Here is a 21,825-nt window from a genome sequence, read left to right as displayed (position 1 = left end):
GGCTACTTCTCACAGACTTCTCCCATCTCAGGCAACTCACTGACCTCGGCTCTGATCTGTGTCATTGAGTCACGGTCTCTCAGAGTGGCTGTGTGGGGCGTCTTGTTCACTGTGTCAAAGTCAATGGTGATGCCAAAAGCCACTCCGATCTCATCCGTCCTGGTGTACGTAGCGCCTCGCGATGGATCCTGAGCAGTCGTCCACTTTGTGAGACACACCGTTTTTGGTCAGCGACGCTAATAAATCTGTCACGAAAGGCAAAAAATCCTGTTTATGACTCTAAGGAAGGATGGAGCATTTATATGGAGTCACAGTGGCAGGGAAGCTGAAATACGTTCTTTGTTCGTCACCTTCTCTGACATGGAATGTGTGCTCTAAGATGCTATACATGATTTTGCCAAATACCGAACGAGGGCTCAATTAAAAATTTCCCTCTACACCAAACCTCTTTGCCGAAAATAGCTGATCTACAAGCTTGTAGATCTGCTATTTTGGGATTAAGTTCTCCTCATACGGTTCAAGTGGTTAAAGTAAAGTAAAAGTTAAATGTCCTATCACACAAAGATTTGGCAGCCCCCCCTGTAGTAACTCTGAGGACCCCCTAGGGGTACTGGATCCCCTGTTGAAGACCCTTGCTCTAAGAGTTCTAAACTGTTTAAACTGTAAATAAATAAGAACACAAGCGTAATTGACTTTGCCACTCTGCTCTTTTATTTAAAATCAAGGCAAGACGGACAGATGATGCTCCAGCGGCACTGCTGCAAGTTTCCACACAACAGCAGTAACGTGTACGTTGCCATGGTGCTTTCAGGGGTTGTATCCGTCACCATGGTGTTGTCAGTGGTTGTCTTGGAGATACTGGGCTGAGAATGCCTCTAGTTGACCTTCGAGGTCAGTGGCTCTGTTTCTGTGGAAGATACAAGAAAGATTGAATCTCATATATCCATCCATCCATCCATCTATCCATACAAATAGATATTAGGGAGCTTCCTGCCTTGGTTCAATGAGGATCAGAATAAAATAAAACCTTTAAACCACGGTAATCAAGAAAAAATGTTTGGGCAAGTGATGCATATGAGTATGAATGATGCTTTATTGCCCACACAGATAGGATAACACACCATCACAACACACAAGGGCAATCAGCATCCAGTTCATATTCCCACGCAGGGCCCACGCAACGCATGTGTCACTATTCATCATAGAGCAGTGGTTCTCAAACTTTTTTTTTCAAGGACCCCCAAATTGACACTTATTAGCCCGCAGACCCCCATTTGAAAAGATAAGCCAGGGACCCCCATAAGAGAAGATTTTTACGGCTCTAGCAGTGATTCTCAATCATTGTAATTTAAGGACCCCCCCAGTTTGACATGCATTAGGCTACGGATCCCCATTTAATGGCATATCTATCTCTGGGACCCCAATTCATATTGTAAAATCAATGTTAATTTAACTCTGAGTGTGTACAAATGGAACCAAATGGACCCGTTAGGGTCCATTTATACACTCTCAGAGTTACAGACCCATAATGGTCCATTTGGTTCCTATACATTATTTAGCTGGGGACCCCCTGGTATCCCCTCAAGTACCCCTTGGGGGTCCCCGGACCCCACTTTGAGAACCAATGTCATAGAGCACTATTCATCACTGCTGGCTGCAGTACAAATTACTTTCAATAGAAGTGGACGAGGTTTTGGCCGGCCTTTACACTAGATTGTATTACCGTAGTAAAGTTTTTCATTAGCACTTTATGTTTTCAATCGCTAGTTTGGGGCTTGGGGCTTGCTTTGTCATTTTACAGTCTATGTTTGGACCACATAGGGACAGTATAGGTATTAGGTGTCATTGTCCTGTACCCATCACGGTGGCACCTACCTAAGGGCTTTGGAGCGCCGCTGGATGCTCTCCAGTCTCTGGATCCTGAAGGTCAGTTGTCTGATCTGACCCTCCAGCTCCGCCTCACTCAGGTCCACTCTCTGACACAGACGATTGAAGGTGGACGCTAGCTCCCTGGTACAAAAGGGACACAAATTAAACTCTCTCCTTGAGGATTGTTCAACATAATGAATTTATGCTAGTGGTCCAGAGCTCAAAAAAACATTTGAGAACCACTGATCTAGATTTCTTATAGGCCTATGCTCACTTGAGGACCTGCTGGCTACAGCTGTTGCTGGTGCGGGGTATGATGGTTTTGAGTCTGTGTGTGGCGTGCTCCGCAAACTGCTGTTTCAGGGCTCTCTCCCTGGAGGCGTTGGTCCAGGTGACTTTCTCATACAGGTAGACCAGTCCGTACAGAGACACGGAGAGGGCGATGAGCCTCCATCCCATTGACCTCCACACCTGGAACACAGGGCAGGTGCACAGAAGGTAGTTGTTGTCAAGACTCTAATTTAGACGTCCGAACCAACTGTTACTAAAAGTATTGTTAGTACTGTGTGTTCTTGGTTCACCGCTCAAGACAGAATTATTTATTATTTATTATTATTAACCGTTACACATTATAACATAATATTATAGTACATACCACTCCTCCAATGACCAACACTGTCATGGAAGCTCTGGAGGTGAGAGAGACCATGGAGAGCAGCAGCTCCTCTTTGAAGGTTTTACCTTCCTGTGAAGAGACAGGAGACCATCAACATGACAAGATGGCCAGCATGGAAGTCAAAGGAATCATGCACAATTAAGCTTATAAGCCCTAATACGTTTTAAAAGCCTGTCAGTGGAATAGACGATGGGATTGACGTGCTATGCACATCTTAAAACCAAAAGGAAGGAACAATGTGGGACCCTGTGAACAAATCGACCCTCCCCGTGGTACAGTTTTTCAGGGCACAGGGACTGTTCATTTAAATAAGAGAAGTTATGCAGGCATAAAAAGGGCACTTTCTCCTATGAAGGCAGTCTCGGTGCTCGGCCACTGGTTCGCTCGTCTGTGCCTCGTATGTCCCTGATGAGAGTGTTGAAGGTGAAGAGGTGAAAACATCTCATTGAATTTAGTCTCTTACTGTAAGCTACTACGTAGCTGCTAGATTCCATTATGGAGTAGCTTATCATTGGCATCTATACAGCATTTGTAATAGCAATTGAAATTATAACCGGGTCGGCTCTGTAATATTTCCTAACAAATTGGATCTCGGAACAAATTTCCAGGGTCGGTTCTGATCTGACGTTTTTATGTCAGAAACAATTGGATATCGTACCAAATCTTAACAGGTCCATTAGGGTTCGGGTCTGCCATTTTGGACCCATGAAGACCTTTATTTCACACTGCTTAGCATGAATGCCCAGACCAACGTGTTTTCATCCAGCAGAAATATCTTAAAATTACTAATATCTCAAAAAAATCTTAAAATGACATCTGGGTCGAACCTGAATCCTAGGGTCCATGCTGTTCAGAGCGCGCTTGGCGCTGGTGGGTCCGATGAAGCGCGTCACCAGAGCGGTCCAACCGAGGGAGAACTGGAACTCAATGCTCTCCTGGAAGTCTGCACAGTGGGTGGCCAGGTCCAGGTCATAGGTCAGCTCAAAGCTGGTGCTGGGTAGACTGAACTGTTCCTGGACCGCCAGGGACAACAGAGGACGCACGCTTTCTGGCGAACACAAAGCACAGCCGGGTCTCTACGGGTATCATTGAAAACAAATGACAAAGGCCAATCAATAGGCTCTATGCACAGCAGCCATATTGGAAAGAAATTGGGCCTCTGCCTTACTTCCTTAACAGGTGTTACCAATGATACTAATGAAGGCTCTGTTCCATGTAGTGGAGCACAGTGGTTCTCAAACCTTTTGATTTCAAGAACCCCCATAACTAAAATGGTATGTATGTATGTATGTATGTATGTATGTATGTATGTATGTATGTATGTATGTATGTATGTATGTATGTATGTATGTATGTATGTATGTATGTATGTATGTATGTATGTATGTATGTATGTATGTATGTATGATGTATGCATGTATGTATGCATGCATGCATTATGAATAAAGAGCTACCTGTCATGTTGTTCTGTGTGGTTTTGATGTCTCTGAGAATGGCTGGAGAACATCGGACAGCCAGGGAACCTGTCATCCTCTCCTCCACATGAGACACCATTCTCTGGAGCAGAATATAACTTTAAATTGATCATCGATGTACAGCTAACATACACATAGAGAGAGAGAGAGCAGACACTTGACCTAAATATTGCTAAAAGAGACGCTAGCAGAACATTAAGCTGCTTTAATTCCAATCCCGTTTAGAAAACATGCGCGTGCGGGCGGGCGCGCACACACACACACACACACACACACACACACACACACACACACACAGAAACCTGACTGACTCTTTAACCTCACTCTCTAGAGAGTGAGGTTAAAGAGTCAGTCAGTTTTCACTGTACAGATTACTGCACTGACCTGAACTCAGCTAGTAAACTGTGGTCAGTGTTAAAACATAATGTACAGCACTGGTTCTCAAACTTTTTCATGTTAAGGTCAAGCACACCCAAATTCATTTTGTATTTGCCCCTCTGGGGGTCCCCGGGCACCACTTTGAGGACCACTGATGTATAGTGCCGGCACTGTATGCATATATAGCCTTTTGTGGTCAGTGTTTGTTCCAGTTCTTACATGTTTGTAGAGGGTCAGGGTGTCCTGCGTTGGGTTGAAATCAGCTCGGAACTCCTCCACTATCACAGGAAGAGTTCTGATCTGGTCTGCAAGGGCAGCAGCCACCTGACACAGAAACAACATTAACATACCCATAACATTTTACTTTTAACCTACAGAATATTACAACCTTGCACCATCCTATACCTATCATATCCCTCATCGCTACTACAGTTAGACCCCTGCACGATCAAACAATGGCGCTCTGTTAACTACCCCAAAAAGAAATAAAACACAACAGTAGGTGGCAGAGCTCTCTCCTATCAAGCCCCTCCATATCTGAGAGTCTAGCTCAGTCAACTTATTCAAGAGTAACCTGAACACACTCCTTTTCACATCAGCCTTTGACATCATCTAGTCTGAGTCAAACACTCAGTCATCCATGCAGTTCATTGTCAGTTATCTTCAATTGCCTAAATTGTTTTTATGTGTGTGATTTGTACGTCTGTACAGTATGTATGTATAATATATGGCATTGCATTACTTTGTTTTAATATTGCTTTGTTTTTATGTACAGCCCTTTGGGACATGTTTTGTGATATTGGGCAACAATAAAATTTGATCGTACTTGACGAGGTGTTGTTTGTAGATCTGCTATTTTCGCAGAGGATATTTAATTAAAAAACTGCTGGGGGGGGGGGGCTAGTACAGCATCTAGAAGCCCTGGGGGACTCCGGGCCAACAGGGTTCATTCAAGTGGTTAACGAATTGCTTTCCTCAATTTGGATGACATTTGATGAAGTTTTAAAGAGACTACCATGAATTTTTACTTTTCCTTATTTTTTGTGTGTTTTTGGTCTCCCCTACCACTCTTCTATCCCAAAAAAAGACCCCAGTTTGAGCACTCAGGCTTTCACAGCATATCTGGGGTTTTATGTAAATTGGTCTCAAAACAGCCAACCGATTTGCCCCCGCCTGTGACGTCACATGCGATACCTACTTTGTATAATCCCTCCCGTTCTTCAGTTCCGACATAAATTTTAAAAATCAATAGCGCCACGTGCCAAATAAGGACAATGTGGTATTGCAGGTGACAGTGCTTTATAAGCCAGAGAGAAGTTAGTTGGACTTGGAATGAGTATATCTGAGGCTTGATTTAGGCGCAAACCTTTTGAAAAACGTTTGAGGGACATAAACAATATGATATCAAATATTTGAAAAAAAATAAGAAATGCATGGTGTAGATCCTTTAAAGTCTGTAAGTGTTGGTTGGGGAAAAAATAAGTTCATGAAGATATCCTGATAGCCTGAGGAGCTGCTGTATACCTTGGTGACCACGCCGTCTGTCAGAGCCTTCATCTGCAGTTTGACGCTGTCGGTCAGCCGGTTGATCTGACCTCGGACAAAGTCCAGACGGTCTCTCTGATCCTCTCTCTCCTCCAGGCAGTAGATCCTACAGGGGGGCGGTGGTGGAAAAAGTACTCAAATGTTTTTACTTAAGTAAAAGTATCAATACTGCGATGTAGAAGTACTCTGTCACAAGTCCAAGTCTGGAATTCAAAATGTACTTGAGTAAAAGTACAAACGTATTGGTATCAAAATGTATGTAAAGTACCAAAAGTAAAAGTACTAACATTTTTGAAAATAGCAGATCCACAACCTCACAACGCGTCGCGATGCGACGCGTTGTGAGCTTGCAGATCGGCTATTTTCAAATAGCCTAGGTATAAAATAGGGCTAAAGTGGTTAATGCATGTTTTCTAACCAGTAACCAGTAACAAAAGTTTTCAAATATTTGTAGTGGAGTAAAAGTATAATATTTGGATGGATGTATTTTAGTAGGTTTGGGTCCCGGTCAAAAGTACACTATTTGTCTTTGAAATGTAGTGGAGTGAAAGTCATATGCTTCCAAAAAGACAAAGTAAAGAACAGATAGGCATGTACAGTAAACTCAAGTAAATGCACCTATACTGTCCACCACTGTCAGTGTCTCAACCACTTTTCCTTTTAGAGCTATCATTGAAGGAATACTTGATGCTCTGACCCTTACTTCCTGTCTGCTGAGGAGATGTTGATGGCGTCCATGACAGCTTTGATGGCCTCAGTGATCTGCCAGGCTCTGACCGTGTGCTGCTCAAACTTTGTCTTCACCGCCGACTGGGAGATGAACTCCTGAGAGGTCAAATGCTCATTTAGACATTTTGGCAAACAAACAAACAATGTCTAAGTAACAATTACCCCTATACAGCAGGCAACTGAATATCTTGTTTGACAGAATAAGTCTTTAAAGGAGTAGTTCACCCAAAACATTTCTTATTTTTTATCAATCATACACCCCATGAAGCTGTTTTTGTCGCATTCCTAAGCCAATAATTTGATCCAATACTTTGGTCATCAAATGATTGGCTTAAGCAACAAAAACTAAAACATCTCCATGAATTCAAGTCTTCATGGGGTGTGTAATTAATAGAAAATAAGTAATCTTTTAGGGTGAACTACTTTAACAAACAGATATACTGATAAATAATCATGAAAACAATAAAACAGTCTCATGGAGGCCTTTCTAATCATCTTGCTACAGTATACCTCAAATGTCCTCTCAAAGCTGTGGAACTCTCTCAGTCTTTCGTGGAAGCCCTCTGCCAGCGCTTCACCTGCAGTATGAAAGCACACAGTGCAGGTCAATGAGAGGAGTGCTGGTGATTCCACACAGAGCTCATGGTGAAGTGTCTTGTCTGCCCACTGGCTCAGTGATCCTCAGTTAAACATGCTATCGACTTGCTCAAGATTCTATTGACCCATTTAGACCTGGAAAGCCTTTACGTTGTTTCAATCCGGGAAAGCCTTTTGTGTCATTTTAGTTGTTACTATTTATCGCCACTGTCGTAAATTAAAGCCCTACTTCATCATACAAGAGTGTCTCACAAAAGTTGTGAAAATAGCAGATCGACTACAACGCCTCGGGATGCGAGGTGCTGTACGCTTGTAGATCGGCTATTTTCACTATTTAAAATCTTTTTTGTTTGTTTTGGACATACAAGGTTTCCACCCGACGACAACACTGATATATAGCGACATGATTTAAAAATATATATATACGTTTTCAGAAAACTTAGGTTATTGATTGGGAAGGTGTTTGTAGAATCAGCCTCAGGTCGTAATGGGTTAACCCATTAAAACCGGGAAAGCATCTGTGACGTTTTAGATTTCAGCGTTAGTGATCTTCAAGCTCACAGCGTAGATCACTAACGATCCGTGCCGTGCTGCAGGGTTTGTAACTTCAAACTCCATTTTAACCATGACAGATTCATTAAAAACACCCGTCCTTGGTTCTAGTGACTGACTTTGTCCTTCTAATGCGTCCATTACCTTTCTTTTTTTGTATGTTTATTTTATCTATTAACATCCCCCAGTATCTCTGACCCCGTATAGACTCTCACCTGCCTCACCTGTCTCCGGGGGCATGCCCTGGGCTCGCTGCATCCTGGAGCACAGCACCTCCTTGGCCGACACGAAGAAGACCCTGCCTGGAGCCTCCTCCAGACTCACCACCTTCAGCTCCTCGGCCAGGAAGCTGACACAGCGCTCTATGTGCTGCGTCCTTACCTGTATGGATCAGCCATAAACACACAGCTATAGACCGGGGGTCTTCAACAGGGGGTCTGGGACCCATAGGGAGCCCTCAGAGTTACTACAGGGGGGGCAACCCCTCTTTCTTTTTTACATTAACCACTTGAACGCTAGCATCCTTATTCCGAAAATAGCAGATCTACAACCACAGTCTTCTACTGTTGACCACTGGGAGCTGACCAGTACAACCAAGTCTTCTACTGTTGACCACTGGGAGCTGACCAGTACAACCACAGTCTTCTACTGTTTGTCACTGGGAGCTGACCAGTACAACCAAGTCTTCTACTGTTGACATGGCTCAACTGGAAGAGCTAGTCTTTTGCTCAGGTGTGCTACTCATTCACTTTTTATACCCAGGGAACCCAAGGAATAAAAAAAACGAACCCTGGAACTACACAGTAAAATCCTCAGAAAATAGGAATCAGTTGATTGATTGTGAGACAGTGGTTAGACGTTTGTATAATGGATATCTCTATATATTACATCTTCTATGGACTCTGGCTCAGTTACAGATGCGTCCCATCTGTTCTGGAGGATGAAGATGTTTGGTTTGGAGATCCTCTCGCTGACCTTGTGGAAGAACAGCTTCTCCTGTTGAGGGAGAATTAAGAATATAAAAAGAAACTCATTTAGCACTCACACAGTAGCCTACATACTGTACAGTACTACACATTATCAAACTGGTGAAATTGCTGTTTGAATGTAATGACAGCCTATTATACATGTTAAATGGATTCTGCAACGTGATCACAGCCTGATGTGGCACACATTTATTCAATACAATGTTGCTAAATAACCCATGAAGGAAGTATGATCTTGTGTGGGGACCTTTTTTCTATGTCATGTGCTCATAAAATATTGATCTATATTTACAGATGTATATTTATAGAAAATATCTACAAATAAGTGTGGCAAAATTGTAAGATAGAGTTAATCGTTTGAATTATAAGTATGGTTAAATACAGAGTCATTGTAGAATTGGAGTTGATTGAACAGTTGCATTCTGAATAAGAGAATCCAAGTGGCCAGAAATGTAAATATGGGCTACTGTATGTATGTGTAAGGTAAAACATAGCCATGTTGCAGTTGCCCAATTTCCATATAAAATTGTACCAACAATGATGATTACATTTCAAGGTAAACATCATTGTTGCCAAGCTTGCACATGATCAGAAACGGGACTTTTCTGATCACGGGACACCCCAGGACCAAAACGATAAGTTAAGTGACAGGGCTATTTAAAACATAGTGTATAGTTTAAATCAGTGGTTCACAAACTTTTTAGCTCGAGCCTCGAGACCCAAAAGAAAAATTGTCTCCCCGGGACCCAAATATCTACAAGCTCGATGCGACATGTAAAAATCTTTTAAAATAAAAATGATTAAAAACGAAATGTAGGAAACAAAAAATAAAGGGGTATTTACTCGTGACCCAAAAAAATTGGTCCGCTACCCACACATGGGTCCTGACCCGCTGTTTGGGAAACAGTTGTTTAAATGATGAGTCAAGTATGATGAGTCAAGTATGATGAGTCAAGTGTAAATGAATGAGTGAATGGTTTATAAGAGGTTCTGCTCACTGTGTTCATCAGAGTGGACTCAGCGTTGCCCACCAGCACAAACACATCAGCATCCAGACAGAACTTATCAATCCAGCTGTCCAGCTCCATGGTCACATCTGTCCCCGGACTGGTAGACATAGTTATGACATTATTTTCATCACATTATATTAAAAGTCAAACATGTATTATTGTATGATATTACTTTGTCACTGTCAAGTGGAAACCTCATAATGTATTTCAGGAAATAACCTGTGTTCCAAATGGACCCATTGCAGTTATTATTTATAGGCACAAACTGTTACAGTAATACTTTTCATATATTATATTATATCGTCTCTGTCGGGTGGAAACCTCATATATCCAAAACTATTACTTTTCAGGATTCAAATTTAAAAGTACTTAGCAGATCTACAAGCTCAAAACGCATTGCTTCGCGCGACGTTTCGAGCTTGCGTATCTGTCATTATTTATGCTTTTGTGTGATGTTGCAGTACGATCAAATAAGGCGTTAATTTACGAGAAGAAAAACACAAAAAGTTAGAATATGGAGATAAGAGTTTTATGCCCGACAGCAACGATAGGTGTGTTGTTGCTGACCTGTCCATCAGTACCAGGTCGTCTCTAAGCAGAGCACAGCAAGCTTTGGGCCAGAACACACTGACCAGACTGCCTGAGTCTACACTGGGATCCATGTGGAGAGCATGGGCTAACTGGTTCACTGTCTGGAGGAGAGGAGAGGAGAGGAGAGGAGAGGAGAGGAGAGGAGAGGAGAGGAGAGGAGAGGAGAGGAGAGGAGAGGAGAGGAGAGGAGAGGAGAGGAGAGGAGAGGAGAGGAGAGGAAGAGGGGAGCAGAGGAGAAGAAGAGAAGAGGGGAGCAGAGGAGACATTATGATAGTTGGAAGGTGACAAGAGGTGATGGAGAATGAGGAGATGATTATAATGATCATTGTTAGTAACACCATTTACAAGGAAACGGAGGAGGTCTCAACTCATCGTACTGCATTGTAAGCTTGTAGATGGCACAGAGGTACGTTTTTGTAAAGAGATTTGGTATAGAGGGTAGAGGCAGGCAAAAGTAAAAGTACTCAAATGTTTGAAAATCGCAGATCTACAAGTCGCGATGCGGCGTGTTGTGAGCTTGTAGATCTGCTATTTTCAAATAGCCTAGGTGTAAAATAGGGCTAAAGTGGTTAATGTATGTTTCATAAAATCATAATTTATATCTGCAAAGTAACTAGTAACTAAAGTTTTCAAATAATTGTAGTGGAGTAAAAGTACAATATTTGCCTCTGAGATGCAGTGGAGTAGAAGTAAAAGTATTGGAAATTGGAAATACTCAAGTAAAGCACAAATATCAAAATTGTATTTAAGTACAGTACTTGAGTACATGTACTGTAGTTACTTTCCACCACTGTGTGGGTCCTTACATGGACACTCCTCCTCTCGTCGGACAGCTCTGTGGTGATGTAGGCCTCGTCTCCGTCCGTCCCCTCCACCCTTAGGAAGCAGTTGGTGGTGTGTCCCATGCCGCTGGGCAGCACCCTGTCCCTCAGCATGGCGTTGATCACTGTGCTCTTACCATTACTGGTCCTGGAGACACACACAGAGACATGAAGACCTCTGTCACCAACTGGGATGTTATTATTAGTCTCACATAGTGCTGTAAAGTAACTAAGTGCTGTACTTAAAGTACAATATTGAGGTATTTGTTTTACTTTGTACTGGAGTATTTCCCGTTTTCTGTACTTTTACTTCTACGACACTACATCAGCCCTATACACATTTCGGCCATTTGAAAATTGCCGATCTACAAGCTCACAGCGTTGCGATAGGACGCATTGTGAGCTTGTAGATCTGCTATTTTCAAAAGATTTGTATACATTGTATACTTTTGAAAACTTGTGAAACAGGACATTCTGCATAATGAGTACTTTCTACATCTGGTACTGTAAGTACATTTTGATACCAATGCTTTTGTACTTTTACTGGAGTACATTTTGAGGACTTTTACTTGTAATAGAGTATTTCTACATTGCAGTATTGATACATTACATTACATTACATTACATTACAGTCATTTAGCAGACGCTTTTATCCAAAGCGACTTACAATAAGTGCATTCAACATAGGTAGGGAACGAAACTACTAATCACCAGAAGCATTAAGTGCATTTTCTTCCGCAACCAAGAGTATACCTAGCGCTAAAGTAAAGTTGATACAGTGTATTGAGTACTTGTTCCACCACTGGTCTAACATAGCCAGCCACACTTATTGTAGATAACATCTGGTGATCTAAATTCAATGTAGGGTCTAAAATTGGGGGTAAGAAAAATTCTGTGATGAAAAAATTAATTGCATCGATGCAGAACCAATGTAAGGACTCCATAATGGGATGGTATCAGGACCGGTGTCCAAAATATCTGGCGTAGATTTGTTGGTGGAGCGAGGTACATTGAATTTAGATTTCCGCAGATGTATCGGCAGGCGGAGATCTCTGATCGCTTGGCTAAACAGGACTAGGATGTTATGGGTTACAAACTCAGCCCAGGACCTGTGTAGCATCATATCCTCTGTCTCTTTCTGAGTCTTTGTCTGTCTGTCTGTGGTGGAAGAAGTCCTCTGACATTTCACTTTAGTAAAAGTGGCAATACTATAATATAAAAATACTCCGTTACAAGTAAAAGGCCTGTGAATGTTCAATGTTCAAAATGTTTGAAAAAGTACAAAAGTATTGGCATCAAAATATACTTAAAACACCAAAAGTAAAAGTACTAAAAGGTTTGAAAATAGCAGATCTATAAGCTCACAACGTGTCGCGATGCAGCCTATGTATAAAATAGGGCTGAAGTGGTTAATGTATGTTTTATAATATAATAATTTATATCTGCAAAGTAGGCTAGCTATAGTAACTAAAGTTTTCAAATAATTGCACCGGAGTAAAAGTACAATATTTGCCTCTGAGATGTAGTGGAATAGAAGTAAAAGTATTGACAATTGGAAATTCTGAAGTAAAGTAAAAATGCCTCAAAATTGTACTTGAGAACAGAACTTGAGTAAATATACTTAGTTACTCTACAACTCTGCTCCCTCCCTCCCTCAGGTCTCACTCACCTGCCAAAGAAGGCCACCTTCATGTGTCTGCGAGCCAGCACCTCCCGTATGGTTGCCAGTTTGGTGGCGCAAGACTGCATCTCCAGCCTCTGCTCCTCCAGAACCACCTCTCCCAGGTCAGAACTACCCCATGTCTCTGAAACAACAACAACAACAACAACAACACCATCAACTTCATTCATACCAACATTCATCTCTCATGTGTATTGTAAATTAGGGGACATCAGTTTTAAAAGGTAAGTCAAATTGCAGCCTTGTGTTTTTTTTAATGATTGTTTTTAACCTAAATTGTCCTGAATAGTATTATTCAACCTATCTCATTGTTTGCTGAACTAGTATGGATTGAGGACAATATACATTAGACAATGTCTGAGTATTGAAATAGAAAAATAAATGTGTTTCTCCTGTTTTGTCAAGTGTTGTTGGTTTACAGAGAGCATAATAAGGTTCAAGCTATTTATTGTCACATGCATATATAATACAGCTGGTAGCAACTTCAGTAGCAGCCAGTGAAATTATTTTGCTCCTTAACAGTGTGGATGACAAATTAAATACGATAAAAATGCAAATATTTCTGAAAAAAATGCAATGAAAAAGAGGTCAAATGTATACTAACACGTGTGTATAACTGAAATCTAAACCTGTTTGGGAATTTTCGCCTGTATAATTGTCAAAAGGTGTTTAGTGGAGTCATGCCTTTATAAGGCAGTGTAGGTGGAGCTAACGTGGCTCTGCTGTGTTTTCCTACCCTCAACGAAGGTGGTCCCCTCTTTAACGTAGTCCAGTAACTGGTCAAACACGCCAGTGATGGTCCTCTTGGCCACAACAAAGTGTCTGAGGGGAGAGGCGTCCTCCACGTGGTCCATATTAACTCACTAGAACAAGAGAACATGATTGGTACTGAATGAATGACCAGAACAAGAGAACTTGTTCCATACTGAATGACTAGAACACAAGTTTACATGGAAATATGTCCAAACCATAAAAAAATATATACTGTGGTGTAAAGTAACAATAAAAAATAAAAAATTAGGTACTTTTACTTTACTGGAGTATTTCCAATTGTCTATACTGTTACTTCTACTCCACTACATCTCAGAGGCAAATATTGTACTTTTACTCCATTACAATTATTTGCAAACTTTAGTTACTAGTTACTTTGCAGATATAAATGATTACGTTAAAAAAAACATACATTAACCACTTAAGCCTTATTGAAGCCCTATTGAAAATATTTTCAAACATTTTAGTACTTTTACTTTTGGTACTTTAAGTACATTTTGATACCAATACTTTTCTACTTTTACTCAAGTCAATTTTGAATTCCTGACTTTTACTTGTAACAGAGTACTTCTACATTGCAGTATTGATACTTTTACTTAAGTAAAACATGTGAGTACTTTTCCCACCACTGCATAATGTATACTTTTATGGTCGGAACACACACAGACCTTTCTGGCACCTTAGTAGTCTATACTCCAGTGGTTCTCAAAGTGGGGTCCAGGTGGACCCTCTGGGTCCTTTTGGTTCCATGTGTACCCTCTCAGAGTTATGGGCGTCGTTGAAATAAAATAAAACATTTGAGAACCACTGGTCCACGTTGCAAAATGTTCATTGTAGCAGCTCTCACCGTCACACCGGGACGACACAGCTTGTTCACATGGATTCACTGGTCCACCCTGCACCGACACTGTCCATCATGTGGTAGTGATACTATGTCCATTATATGTCCATTGTATGTCCATTACGTCCATGAAGTTCTGCTGTGTTCTCTAGTCCTGCTCTCTAACAGGTGTAATCAGAGCTGTACAGTGTGTGTGTGTGTGTGTGTGTGTGTGTGTGTGTGTGTGTGTGTGTGTGTGTGTGTGTGTGTGTGTCTGGCCAGCTCTGATCCTCTTACAGAGACTTATCTGTAGCCTAGGTTCAGTGGTACACATCCTGCTTCCTTCACCTGCACATGAACACACACAGCACAGCACTGCACTGCACTCACTGTACTGTAGGCCTACTGTGCTGTGCTGTGCTGTGCTGTGCTGTGCTGTGCTGTGCTGTGCTGTGCTGTGCTGTGCTGTGCTGTGCTGTGCTGTGCTTTACCAACACATTTTAGAGTGATTTTGAAGAAGAGTAAGGATTCACACTTTTTGATGACTGTTGGTAGGGCATTCCACATGTTGGTGTCATAGCAGTAGAACAAATTTAACCCCTTGTTTGAGCCAAATGTGGGTTGATTGAACCTGATTTGTGGAGCTCCCTCTGGCGTCTTTGACGTTTTTGAGGTGCAGTAGTTTGACAGGCACTATACATGCAGTGTCTTTGTGTTTGAGTTGTCCTCTACCCTGAGCCATCCGACCCTAGCAAAATGAGCAGTATAGTTAGATGTGTTGTAGGTGTGAGGCCAAGTAGTAGACCATGGCAGTGATTGATATTGTTAAAATGGCGGTATATGTGAAATTTAATTTTTATAGTGTAGCCTATTGTTTGTACTTCTTTTTTTTTATAATTTTTTTATCCCACAATTTTCACCCGGTGGCAATTATCTAAGTGATCCTGGGCGCTACACTCCCCCCGCCAGCCTAGGGAGCCCAGAGCCGGGCTCATGCCTCCTTCTTGTTTGTACTTCTTAAACATGTAAGTTGTTATTTGTAAAACTTGTAGTGCCAACTCGGTTGGTCTCAGAATGACAAAAAAACTCACACAAATGGGTACCCATTATCAAGTAATCAAGATTTTTCATACAGGTATACCTTCCGATTTGGCTATGACTGAATTCCAAAATTTGCGGTCCCTGCGTAGGCAATCTGGCCTGGTGGAGACCTGCACTTCTTTCTACTTTGCCAACTCTGCTGGCTGCTACATAAAGTCGTCTGTGACTGAAAAGATCCCTCATGCAGAAGACACGGTGTAAAGATTGAGCTTGGGACTTGGGTATTTTGGCTGGACGTTCTGCATCTAATGCTTGTCGTTTTTCTTTTGGTTTTGATGGCGCAATCTTGCATAATTGACGTTTGCGATGATATCTTATCTAATGTTATCAACCACCCTATGTTTTACGCTATACTGAAATATTGGGTCACGACACAAATGGGTTACACATCAACAGTGGTGGAAAGTAACCTTTAAGTACATTTACTCAAGTACTGTACTTAAGTAAAATGTTGAGGTATTTGTACTTTACTTGAGTATTTCCAATTTCCTATACTTTTACTTCTACTCCACTACATTTCAGAGGCAAATATTGTAGTTTACTCCACTATAATTATTTGAAAACTTTAGTTACTAGTTACTTAGCAGATATAAATTATTATATTATAAAACATACCACTTTACCATTAACCATACCATTAACCACTTTAGTCCTATTTTATACCTAGGCTATTTGAAAATAGCAGATCTACAAGCTCACAATGCGTCGCGATGCGACCCGTTGTGAGCTTCTAGATCGGCTAATATAAATTTTAGTATTTTTATATTTGGTACTTTAAGTACCTTTTGATACCAATACTTTTGTACTTTTACTCAAGTAAATTTTAAATTCCAGACTTTTACTTGTAACAGAGTACTTCTACAATGCATTATTGATACCTTTACTTAAGTAAGAAATGTGAGTACTTTTTCCACCACTGCACACCAACCACATAAACATTATGACCTTTCCCTCTTCAAATTAGGCCTCTTCGCTCTTTCATCCACTATGCATTCACTTTTGCCTTTGTTGACAATATTGTACGAACATCATGCGAAGCCTGGCGCGAACATCGGGTGACTTATCTTTGATTTTCTGATTCTCGGGATCTGTAGGCCCCTCCCAATTGGCGTTTGGCACGTTCCATCAAGGGGTCATCTGAAGCTCACTCCCCAAATCCGAGACCCTTTGGTCTATTGCTACTGCTTGTCTAATTTTCTGAATGTCAAGAATGAATGAGAGGATGGAGCTGGGCAAGCTTGAGTCGCAAAAAGCTCTGGTTAGTGCTAAACATACACCCCACAGAGGTTGCATCGATTTAGCCCCAACACACTTCCTATAGATGCCCACGATGAAACTTAGAGAATGGGGACTTCATACATAATGTTTTGGAAGTCTACACATTTGGATATATTTTGGAATAATATTTAAAAGCATGTACAATTTACAATTTAGTCATTTAGCAGATGCTTTTGATCCAGAGCGATTTACAGTAAACAAGGACAACACAAGGTAATACATCAAATGCATAGAAATAGTAATCTAGGATCATAAGTAAACCAAGATCCTATCATCAGTCTAACATATGTCTGTCAGAGATACTACAAAAAGAGGTTTCACTTCACCCCCGAATATCCATACTGGGAGATGTAGAGATGCTCAAGGAAACTGGAAACTACAAGCAACCACCTACACTCAAACAATGGTGGGGAGAACTTTCACACTTAATGTTAAAAGGAAACCAATGAAATTTGACAAGATATGGGGCAAAACTATTAATAATATTGAAAAAGAAGAATGAGGGGAATCTACCCCAATAGATAGCAGAAACCTCTTATATCCATATTTTAACTTTTTTTTGGTAAATTAACGCCCTACTTGATCATACTTCAGCGTCACACGAAACCATCAAAAGTAGCTGATGTCGCGACGCGTTTCGAGCTTGTAGATCTTGCTATTTTAGAATTTGAATCCTGAAAAGTAACAGTTTTGGACATATGAGGTTTCCACCCGACAGAGACGATATACACCTTTGTATTTGGCACATGGTATCGCTCTCTTCATATTATCTAGGTCCAGGAAGGCATCATTATGAATTGCTAATAAGCTGAACATGTATGCGAGATTGAAATAATGTGAATGTGTGTTTATATAATTATGTTTTTTCTTACAGCGATTATGAGGGTATGATGGACTGGTGTGTTGGAACAAAGGACAAAGAGAGAGGATAATAATGCATTTGTATTTGTACTGGGGGGGTGAAGGTATATGGGATAATGACATGTTTTAATGATGGACATGAAAATGTAATAAAAAGATCAATAAAATACCTGTGAACATAAGATAAATGGAAGCGCACAGAAACACATTATTTTAGCTATTAAAATGTCCTCCGTCCACAGCAAAGTATATGTTCTCTACACTGAGGGAGTAAAGATTTATCTCATAAACCTGGAGAATGGCTGACTCTGCACAACTCAGTCCATAGGGTTGTCGGTGGTGTAAAGTAACAAAGTACATGTACTCAAGTACTGTACTTCAGTACACTTTTGAGGATTTTTCACTTTACTGGAGTATTTCCCATTTTCAATACTTTCACTTCTACTCCACTACTTCTCAGAGGTAAATATTGTACTTTTATACTCCACTACAATTATTTGACTTTAGATATTAGTTACTTTGCAGATAGCAATTATTACATTATAAAACATGCATTAACCACTTTAGCCCCATTTTATACCTAGGCTATTTGAAAATAGCCGATCTACAAGTTCACAACGCGCCGCATCGCGACGCGTTGTGAACTTGTAGATCTGCTATTTTCAAACATTTTTGTACTTATACTTTTGGTACATTAAGTACATTTTGATACCAATACGTTTGTACTTTTACTCAAGTAAATGTTGAATTCCGGACTTTTAATTAGTACTTCTATTGAGTATTGATACTTTTACTTAAGTAAAACATTTGAGTGCTTTTTCCACCACTGAGGGTTGTTCATGTCACTGGAGACCAACAGGATGTGAGGGTTCCATGGGTGCAGAGAGAGACCTGAGAGACAGAAAGCATGAGAGTCCCATGTGTACTTCTAAACATCCAAATGTTTGTAATGGGATAGATATTGATATAGATATACTGTAAGGCCATTATGTGATGTTGTGTGTGTTGTACCTGAATTAATTTTTCTACTTAGGGAATAAGTGTTTCTGATTGTGTTTTATTATTATCACTCTGCATAATAGCATTTACTAAATGAGAAATATGGAAACCTAATATGTTATAAAATACATATTGTGTGTGTGTGTGTGTGTGTGTGTGTGTGTGTGTGTGTGTGTGTGTGTGTGTGTGTGTGTGTGTGTGTGTGTGTGTGTGTGTGTGTGTGTGTGTGTGTGTGTGTGTGTGTGTGTGTGCAGCCAATCTGGGAACCCATTGTCAAAGAAAAGGGAAAAACAGCGCCCTCTGCTGTTTTTACCTTTGCATTTGACTCTGGGCGTTAGTTAGTTAAAATGAACTGAATGGATTAGCCACACGAACCCTAGTGCCCATACTCCCTATTTTGGAAACAGAATAGGGAGTAGGGACATTCAGCAAAACAAAAAGCAGATCTACAAGCTTACAACGTGTCGCGTTGCCACACGTTGTGAGAGTGTAGATTGACTATTTTCAGCAAAGAGATGTGGTGTAGAGGGGGAAAAGGAGCAGACCAAGACCCTATGTGTGGTTAATGAAGTTCAGCCCTGCGCCCTAGAGAGCTCTCCACAGCTACCTCATTTGCACCCTCTTGTGGACTTGAGTGGTAAGTGCAGCCTTCTTCTGAGGTCAAACAACTTAAAGCTGCAATCTTTCAATTTGAATGTTATTTTTAATAATCCTTACCTCACAGTATCATCTTATTAATCCAGGACTTACTTGAATTAATAAAACATTATTTTAACCAATCTGTATGGCAGAGTATGTTGATACAATATAAAGCACATGTGCAATGGTTGCTAATGCTCAATTAATCCATTCAGTTTATTCATTATATTAAATTATCTATTTAACCCTAACCCTAACCCTTTTAATTAGGCTATAATATATTAAAATATATTTAAAACAGAAACATTGCAGTGTTCCATGTAAGACTAGGCTATATAAAATACAAAGAGATGGATATGGTTTTATGCAATGATATTTCCACATCACACCCATATTTCTTTTCATCACATGGTTGACAGAGATATCTGTGCTGGATGCTAGATTCATTCTAAAGAAGTCTTTTTATTGCAGCGGTTCAAGGTAAGGACTGGCTTTTGAATCTATTTGTGATAGATCAGACGCCCTTATTTTAATTCAGTGTGAGTCATTTCCTGTCAACTAACTCCGGACCAGGACCCACCTGAAAATCATGAAAGCGTTCACGGCCCACCCATCTGACCAGTTAACACAGCAACCTATATGGGCTGCTGTGTTAAGTGGTCAGATGGGTGGGCCGCGCGATTTTCAGAGCATACTGTTTTAATGATCAATCAATCGATTGTGTTCCACTGTTACGGCCAACTATTTGGAGGCCCACTGGCAAAACTCTCACGGCCCACATGAACTAACTGACATTGTTTTCAGAAAGTAATGCTGTGTAGTTTAATGTTTAGCTTGTATTCCGAAGTAAAGTAACATGACTCATGAGCGATAAACACTGGAGTTAAGCCAAGACATTAGAAATGTCACTACTACTACTACTACTACTACTACACACACACACACACACACACACACACACACACACACACACACACACACACACACACACACACACACACACACACACACACACACACACACACACACACACACAGTTAATGTTTTAGGGGGAAAGAGGGCAAGTCACTTCTTTACAATAGTAAATTAATTATGACATGTCATAATCACGGCTGTGTGTGCTGGATAAGAATGTCTCAAGTTCAACAGACATCTTGGTGGAAGATGGATGACAAATTGAAGGAAAATTATGAACTTAGATATCCCTAGCGATTTATAATTAAAGGGCCAGTTCAGCCAGCTTACAAAAATGTATGGCAGCTTTAAAGCAGCACTATGGAACTTTTTTTAATGAATGAAATGTAATTTTGTCCAATCTGTATGGTAGTGTACATTAATACAATATAACTTACAATTGGGGTGGTTGTATTTTGTCTCCCTGCTCTTCTATTGAGACATTTAGATCGTGTCAAAGGTCATGTCTCACCTAGACACAGGATCTGACACGAATTTTGACCTGATGGTCAAGATTCAATTTATCCCCTGAGCAAGCAGGCCGGCTCTATTAGCTCAATGGTAAAAATGTCAGCACTTGCGTAGGAAACCGGGTTCAAATCCGGGGTAGAAAAGGAGAGTTATATAGTGCAGCTTTAATTCAAACCAACCAAAGAAAAAAAGTAGGCCTGTATTAAATAATATACTTCACCATTAAATAATACAATAATGATAATAATAATAATAATAATACGCCTATTAAATAATAAGAACTTTTTTGGTCAGACCTTTTAGACAAAAGTATTATAAATGTAACTGTGTTGTTTTACATTCTTTTTGCCTAATACAAATTTAAATCAATCAATCAATCAAAACTCTAATTTCTAGTTTCAAATAGTTTTAAATACCAGTTGTCTATCACATCATCACTGTCGGGCAGAAACCTTGTATATTTTTTGGGTGTAAATATAAGGCCCTACTTTGTCATACAAGTGTCGCACAAAAGCGGGAATAGACGATCTACAAGCTCACAACATGTATATGTTTTATTAATGATAAAAAAGGAACTGTTTTTGACATCACTTCTACCCGACAGACAGTGACTATAGTTGAAGCTCTCAACACCACAGAACTGCACTGCAGTGCAATGCACACAACCTATAGCTAATCTGCTCTAGGTGAAAATAATTGCTAAAAAAAACTGTAAAAACAAAAAGTGAGCTTTTCAATAATTTGAATAATGAAAATAAAAAATATATAAATAAATACAAGTTAGAGTAATCGCTGAGAAAAGAATTGAGTTGCAGCACTAGCAGTTGCTGCAATGCTGTACGTAGCAGGATCCATGACAAACAGAATCCATGTGAAAGAGTTGAAAAGGGAGATAGAGGTGATTACTGTAATACAGAATATGGCCAGTGGTCTGAACTTGTAGATCGGCAATTTTCACTACTTTTAAAATAGGACTTAAGTGGTTAATTCATAATATATTTGTGTACGTTTCAGTCCCAAG

At 40.4% G+C, this 21,825-nt stretch overlaps 1 protein-coding gene across 1 annotated transcript; it reads right to left on the bottom strand.

Annotated features, from left to right (window-relative positions):
* Positions 1–800: 800 nt before the first annotated feature.
* Positions 801–13,764, bottom strand: mfn1a (mitofusin 1a; the record flags this gene model as incomplete). The annotated part of the gene is made up of 17 exons (XM_080439925.1): positions 801–907; positions 1,876–2,010; positions 2,144–2,340; positions 2,525–2,614; positions 3,373–3,593; positions 4,000–4,102; positions 4,618–4,722; positions 5,923–6,049; positions 6,647–6,768; positions 7,183–7,250; positions 8,037–8,202; positions 8,710–8,817; positions 9,806–9,914; positions 10,385–10,509; positions 11,215–11,377; positions 12,899–13,034; positions 13,647–13,764. The coding sequence occupies 17 exons, from the start codon at positions 13,762–13,764 to the stop codon at positions 838–840; spliced, it is 2,163 nt and encodes a 720-aa protein (XP_080296051.1). The 3' UTR covers positions 801–837.
* Positions 13,765–21,825: the final 8,061 nt, after the last annotated feature.

This window comes from Gymnoscopelus braueri (genome assembly GCF_963280865.1).
Source record: "Gymnoscopelus braueri genome assembly, chromosome: 10".
NCBI classification, from domain to species: Eukaryota; Metazoa; Chordata; class Actinopteri; order Myctophiformes; family Myctophidae; genus Gymnoscopelus; species Gymnoscopelus braueri.
This window is presented reverse-complemented; position numbering and strand designations above follow the sequence as displayed.